This window comes from Sturnira hondurensis, unplaced genomic scaffold (genome assembly GCF_014824575.4).
Source record: "Sturnira hondurensis isolate 20B ecotype Veracruz unplaced genomic scaffold, ASM1482457v3 Scaffold0002016, whole genome shotgun sequence".
NCBI lineage: Eukaryota > Metazoa > Chordata > Mammalia > Chiroptera > Phyllostomidae > Sturnira > Sturnira hondurensis.
The window spans coordinates 423,721-431,150 of NW_028074647.1; the positions used below are offsets into that span (position 1 = coordinate 423,721).

At 37.3% G+C, this 7,430-nt stretch overlaps 1 protein-coding gene across 2 annotated transcripts in view; it reads left to right on the forward strand.

Annotated features, from left to right (window-relative positions):
* Positions 1-6,946, forward strand: part of FGF13 (fibroblast growth factor 13) — a 219,823-nt gene extending 212,877 nt beyond the window's left edge. For both annotated transcript variants that reach the window (XM_037038504.1, XM_037038495.1), the window contains exons 4-5: positions 3,942-4,140; positions 5,655-6,946. In XM_037038504.1, the coding sequence (XP_036894399.1) occupies positions 3,942-4,140; positions 5,655-5,791 (336 nt within the window). In that variant the 3' untranslated portion in view covers positions 5,792-6,946. The remainder of the gene's footprint in view (positions 1-3,941; positions 4,141-5,654) is intronic.
* The last annotated feature ends 484 nt before the right edge of the window (positions 6,947-7,430 follow it).

The window sequence follows — 7,430 nt, forward strand, 5'->3', positions numbered from 1 at the left end:
ATAAATTCCAGTTTTAAGGGGATTCCCCCTCATATTAGAAACAGAGACAGAGAACAGACTGACAGCTGTCAAAGGGAAAGGGATTACAGGGCTGGTTGAAAAACGTGAAGGGATTAAACAAAAACAAACTTATAGACACAGACAACAGTATGGTGATTACCAGAGGGAAAGGGGACTTGGGGGAGGTTGGAGGTGGGTAGAGGGGAGACAATAGGTGATGGAAGGAGACTTGACTTGGGGTGGTGAACACGCAATATGATATACAGATGGTATATTATAGAATTATATACCTGAAACCTGTATAATTTTATTAACCATAGTCACCCCCAATAAATTCAGTTTTAAAAGTAGTAGAAATTATTTTATAAATGACCCATAAAAATAAAATTTTGAACACATACACACAAAGGATTCCATATTTACTTACAACTAACCTTGAATTTTAATGGGAATAGAAATTAATTATTTCATGAACTAAAAATATTTCTCTGAAAAATACAGATATGCAAGGCAAACAATTTTAGGAGAAATCAGTGCACAAAAAGTTATAAGATATAAAGCACCTTTTGTACTCATGCCAAGTAATTTCTTAATGACTGATTGTTCAGGGAATCCTTGGCATCTTTTTCAATCATTCATTACAATAGCAGATATTTATTTAATACATCATAAATACTGAGCACAGTGATTGCCACTTCTAATTAGTGTCTTCTATGTGTTGAGGCCACTTTGGTATCTTCTTCAAGAACACTAATAATCATCTCCAGGCTGATCAAAGGAGGGTAATTCCTTGCCATATTTCTAGCTGGTATCCTCTGAATAAGGCTTCCGTGATTAGGGTCAATTCTAATTTCTGTTATTTATATGAATCACTGCTGAGACGTAGACAAATGCAACTGCACCCCCTTTTCTTTGGGGACCCTTCCTGTATTGGGTGGGATGTCCCTTTTTTCACATCATAAAAATCAAGGCTCTTTTGCCTACTCATTCCAACACTGAATAAAATGACAGTGTCACACAGAGAACAGAGCATTTCTTTTGTTGCTTTGACAGTCTGTTTTTGGCCTCATTTTTCTCACTCTCTACTGAGTTTTTCAGTCCAGATTTAGTGGTGATGACTAAGACATTGCCAGAATGTGACAGAGCACTCAGTTCATTGAGTCCTTCCTTGCCATTTTCAATAGTAACAATTGCCACGTTTTTCCTGCTGATGTTGTAGATGCTAGTATCTGTGTCTTATCTGTTATTCGTAACACAGGATCAGTGTATGCCATGACAGCTTCTTTCTACATATAGCCTATGTCATTATATAGTATTAGGGAAATTCCATGCAGACGTTTCACTAGTTAATGCTTCTGAATCTTGGAATTTGCAGTGCTTAAATCTGAATCTCTGAAATTCAAATTTAGTGAACAATAATCAGGTAGTTTGCTGTGTGCTAGGCAATATGACTGGTCATTTATGAAGGTAGAAGATGGATTCAAAAATAACATGAGACCCTTGCCATTTGGAGCCAGTCATGCACATGCCTGAGCTACAGAGCCAAGCTGGAGATCTGGCTAGAGTTTATGGGAGCACAAATACATATTTGACTGGAAGAGATCAGATATGATTCCAGAGGTAGTCATATTTGAGCAAAGCCTTGAGGGATGAGGGAAAATCCAGTAGGTAGAGAGATAGAAGAATGGCACTCATTACCAAGGAAATGAATGCCATCTGGAAAGACACAAAGACACGATTCTGTGGTAGAGGTTGAGACGGAAGGCAATATGGTGACTGAATTGTGGAAAACTTTAAATGCAACATCAAGTTGAGATTTTTACTATAGGCATGGTGAAACCATGAAACCTGTTAGGAGCAAAATCTTTTAGCAGAAAGGGAGAGGCCAGTTAAGAAACCATTACAGTAGACCAGTGAAGAGGTAATAAGGACACAAACTAGAGCAGTGGCAGTGGCAGTGGGAATGGAAGGTCAGAATCATGGACTGGAGAGCCTGTAGAACATCAAGGTCCACCCCCCAAAGTTTGAAGTGTGAGCATTTGCCAGAATGGTGGACTCTTATTACTGAGATAGGGGACCCACAAGTGGAGGTTAGAGGAACTATGGCTCTGTGCTTTATTCTTCTCCTTTTTCGGTATTGAACCCCTACCCATCCTTCAAGGCTCAACTACAATAGCACCCTCTCTGTAAAGCCCAACACTCCCTGGTCCCCCAATCAGAATTAACTCCTACAAAGAGGAGTTTTCACAGCCTATCAATAGAATGCTTTGGTTCCTATCACATGATAGTTTTCTTGGAAGTATGTTTCTTCTTGGGTAGGTTGAATTTTTATGAATCTACTGAGGATCTATCAAGTGTGCTCCAAGCACAGATAAACCCCAAACCTCATTCTAGTGTGTGTGCTCTGCAGATTACTAAATGAGGTAGGTTTTGTGGGTTCTGAGGGAAAAAAAGTTCAATTGTTTAACTTTCAGAGAAAGGCAGCCTCAATCAGAGAACTCTGCCCCTCTTTGCTTCACTGACTCAGAGAGTGCTTTAGATTCTGTTGCTGAGGTAGTGTGCATTGCTTAGAGTGATATCTCATATGAAAGTGAAGGAAGTTAGTGCCATGGAGGCATTGCTAATAAAAGACTGGTGTTCAGAAAGCGTGCAGTATTTTTACAAGATAGTTTATTTAGGGTTTTATCAAAAGGTATTCCTGATAACATCTCAGCAAATGAGCAAAAATCTAAAGGCTTCCATGGTGCCGTTGTCACATGTAGTTCAGTCAGCATTTTCTTCATTATCTTCCACCCCAAATGGACACTTTGCTACTCCATGGATTACATAGGGATTAAAATTTGCTATTCATTTACCCTGGCTAGTGTGGCTCAGTGGATTGAATGCCAGCCTGGGAACCAAAGGGTCCCTGGTTCGATTCCCAGTCAGGGCACATGACTGGGTTGCAGGCCAGGTCCCCAGTATGGGGTGTGTGAGAGGCAATCACACATTCATGTTTCTCTTCCTCCCTTCCTCTCTGTCTAAAAATAAATTAATTAAATCTTTTAAAAAATAACATTAAGAAATAAAATGTGCTATTCATTTCATTTTGCTTACAAATGGCCTTTTTATAATAGCTGTTTACTGCATACACACACACAAACCTTAAAAGAAGGTTTTCTGTTTTTGTCTTTGTGAAATGGTTGGTTCAGGAACCCTTTATTTGCATGAGCAAGTCCAAAGAAAACATGGCCAAGCATGTGGTACAATATTACATTTCAGGGTTGAAAGTCCCCTGGGCTGCTCTGTCATGTCTGCTTGTGGAATTACTGTAAATTCCTTGCTTCTATATTGATTTGCTTATAAATGTTACTGTAAAGCAATGGTGGGGGTGAAGAGGATTTTTTTTTAAGTTAAGGTTTAATGATCCAAAGAAATCAATTTGGTTCACCTAAAACTAAATGGAAGTCTTTGTAGCATCCCTTAAGAAATAGAGGCAGCTAGAACTGTAACCCAGATTTCAGCCTTGGGCAATTGAAAATTATGGTTTATAGTAACTAGAGAATCTATGAAAATTAAGTACGAGGACTGAATGTTTATTTCCTCATATTTAATTCCAAATGGAACAAAGCTCCATGTGATATATTTAGGCTTGTCTTTCCACCTTTGGCTCTTGAATTTGTCTGGTATATTATATTACATTTATGTGGCTGGTTCTAATTTTTACATAACCTTATTACAAAGAGAGTTAATCATTGACTTAGTGCGTTTTCTAAAGCATCAAACAAACTGTTATATGTATTCTTGTTTTCCAATAATAATAGTTTATGCTATTAAAATAGAGCACTGGTCATAAAGCTTTAAAAAGTGTGCCCTGAACTTCCAAGGGGTAGTACCACATGATTCTCCATGACATCTATTGCTGTAAGTATTGAGCTTTAGTTTATTTACTTTTCTTGTAGGAACATTTCACACCTGAGTGCAAATTCAAAGAATCCGTGTTTGAGAATTATTATGTGACATATTCATCAATGATATACCGTCAGCAGCAGTCAGGCCGAGGGTGGTATCTGGGTCTGAACAAAGAAGGAGAGATCATGAAAGGGAATCATGTGAAGAAGAACAAGCCTGCAGCCCACTTCCTGCCCAAACCACTGAAAGGTAAGCTGCATATTATAGGCTGTACAGTAAATGAGTATGTACTTAAATCAGTCTTTTCTTACACATTTGAAAATGGAACATAATTCTTCTTCATTCAGGCATTTTATACAAAAATTTAGCAATATTTTAAATACTTAAAAACATTAGCCCTGGCTGGTGTAGCTCAGTGGATTGAGTGCGGGCCTGCGAACCACACGATCGCGGTTTGATTCCCCATCAGGGCACATGCCTGGGTTGCAGGCCAATTTCCCATAGGGGACGCACAAGGGGCAACTGGACATTGATGTTTCTCTCCCTCTCTCCTTCCCTTCCCCTCTAAAGACAAATAAATAAAATATTTATAAAAGGGAACATTTCTTTTATTAAAAAAAAAACATTAAAGCACCGACAACACCATCTAATCTCCTAATTTTAATTTTCCCATAATATTTTCCATTTTACATATATAACACCATACCTATATAAAAAGTAGTTTAATTGCTAACTCAGGACAGCCAAGAACCCCAAATTAAGCCAAAATGGTCCCTGGGCAGAAAAACAGATACTTAAATGTACACTGAACAGTTATTGGAAAAATGCTTGGAAACTCCTTAACAGCTCAACAATATAGTCCCCCAATTTTTTATTTGTAGTTTTATTTTGCAGTCATTTTAGAAGATTGCTAGCAAATTAGAAAGGGTGAACAATTGGAATGGACTACAGAACTTTGGAATGTGTCAGAAGTAATGAGACATGGTAGAAAAAAATATAAAATTCAGGCAAAGCAGAGCAAGACCTCCAAGAGGTTACTGGCCTGAGGTTAGACAGGGTTGAGTAAGGCAGACTGCCCAGTCAGTCAGCATACTGCTGCTCCACAGCACATTTTCTGGATTCAAATCCCAGCTTTATCCTTTAATAACTGGATGGTCTTGGGAATACTGGCCACATGTGTGTGCCTCAAGCTCCTTGTCTGTAAAATATAAGAGTAAGTTCTTCAGAGGATTCTTATATGCATTAAAAGAGATAATGAATGTGAAGCACTTAGAATAGTATCTAGTACATTGTGAGTGCTCCATAAACATAAGCTAGTACTGTTATTTATAGCATAATGATAGTGATATTTACCATTTCCTGCACTAAGTATTGTGCTAATATTTAGAGACATTGGGAGTTTCATTTTAAAGCATCACAGAAATCAGTATTTTTAAATGTTTTAAATTTTAATATTTGGCTTGTACAGCATGATCTAGATCATATTTAAACTTCTAAGAGCTTTATTAAATGCATTTTTCATCAATCCTCTCATACACATAACCATAAATGATGGAAATTAAGCATTAGAATTCTTTACACACTACTTCACCAAGAGTAGATTTTGTTTAATCTCGTCCAGTTCACTTCCTACTGAGTTCTTAAAAGCGGCATTTTTCATATCTAGCCTAAAGCATGGAAGCTTAGTAACCAGAAGAAAAGTCAAGGGCCAGTGCTGTGTGCTCATTCAAAGGTCTTTGACACCATCTTTCTGTGCTTTTCAGTGGCCATGTACAAGGAGCCGTCACTGCACGATCTCACGGAGTTCTCCCGATCTGGAAGCGGAACCCCAACCAAGAGCAGAAGTGTCTCCGGAGTGCTAAACGGAGGCAAATCCATGAGCCACAATGAATCAACGTAGCCAGTGAGGGCAAAACAAGGGCTCTGTAACAGAACCTTACCTCCAGGTGCTGTTGAATTCTTCTAGCAGTCCTTCACCCAAAAGTTCAAATTTGTCAGTTCATTTACCAAACAATCAGGCAGAATTCACTATTCTATCTGCCATTAAACTTTATCATCCACACTAAAGCCCCATAATTTAGATTGAGCTTGCGCAAAACAATGCCAAGCATTATAGGTGAACTAAATCTGGGAGAAGGACTGCCCAATTTTCTCATGATCTCACTTATACTTTGGGGATGACAAACCACAATCATTTCACAGCACTAACGCTGATAAAAATTTGCCCTCCAAGCAAGAAAATTTAAAAGACCACAATTGCTCTTCAGAAACAAAACAAAAAATTAACTGCTTAAATGTTTTGTAGGGGCAAACAAAGTTATGTGAACTGTGCTGTTTTCTTGGCTTAATGTTTTCTATCTACGCTTGATTCAAATGTATTCTTTACTTTGGTATAGTGCGACTTTCTGATTTCTGAAATTCACTGATTCTATTGATTCTGTGTCACTTAATCCAAATCAATCAAATTCAGGGTTGGATCTGAATTGGCATCTCAGGCTCAAGGTAACAGTGTTCTTGTGATTTTACCAATTTTTTTTTTTTAGATTTGTAGTATTTTGGTCAAGTTATTATGCTGTACTTTGTGCATAGAAATTGAGTTGTATTGTCAAACCCAGTCAGTAAAGATTACTTTAAAAAAATCATTATCCTCAAGTGTAGGTTTCTCTTAATTCCATTTGTGTTATCATGTTAAACTATTATTGTGGCTTCTTGTGTAGACAGGAATTGTGGAACTGTGATGTTGTCTTTTGTGTTGTTAAAATAAGAAATGTCTTATCTGTATGTGTATGAGTCCTCTTGTCATTGTATTTGGCACGTGAATATTGTGTACAAGGAAATATTAAGACTGGTTACCCCTAAACAACATATAATTATACATGCTTCTGGAAAAGTGTTTAAGACTTAGCTAGGTTTCCATTTAGATCTTCATATCTGTTGCATGGAAGAAAGTTGGAATCTTGGCATAGAGTTGCATGATATGTAAGATTTTGTGCATTAATAATTGTTAAAATCTGTGTTCCAAAAGTGGACATAGCATGTACAGGCAGTTTTCTGTCCTGTGCACAAAAACACTTAAAAAAGTTGTTTAATATTTGTTGTTGTATACCCAAATACGCACCGAATAAACTCTTTATATTCATTCAAAGAAAAAAAATCCTTCAACATGTCTTTATTGAGTGTCTGTTACTTACCATTACCTATCATAGAAACTGGAGTTAAATCTTGATTTATACATGATGAGATCATGGCCCTCAGATAATCTACAATCTAAAGATTCCTATTAGCATGAACACTCTTTAAAGTGTGTTTATTGTACTGGTTATTGTATTTGTACTTAATATTGGAACAAAGAGTTCTCATTCCCATTCAGTGATAGAATTATACAAAAGAGACCTATGTTCTAGTATTATCTCAGCTGTTCGCACTATTTCCACTTTCTGTTGCTTGCTTTTTTAGGTAGAGGGAAGACACAAGACTAAACAACTAAGGTCCTTTCTACCTCTGAGCGCTGAAGGAAAATACAAACATTTTTAAGATTG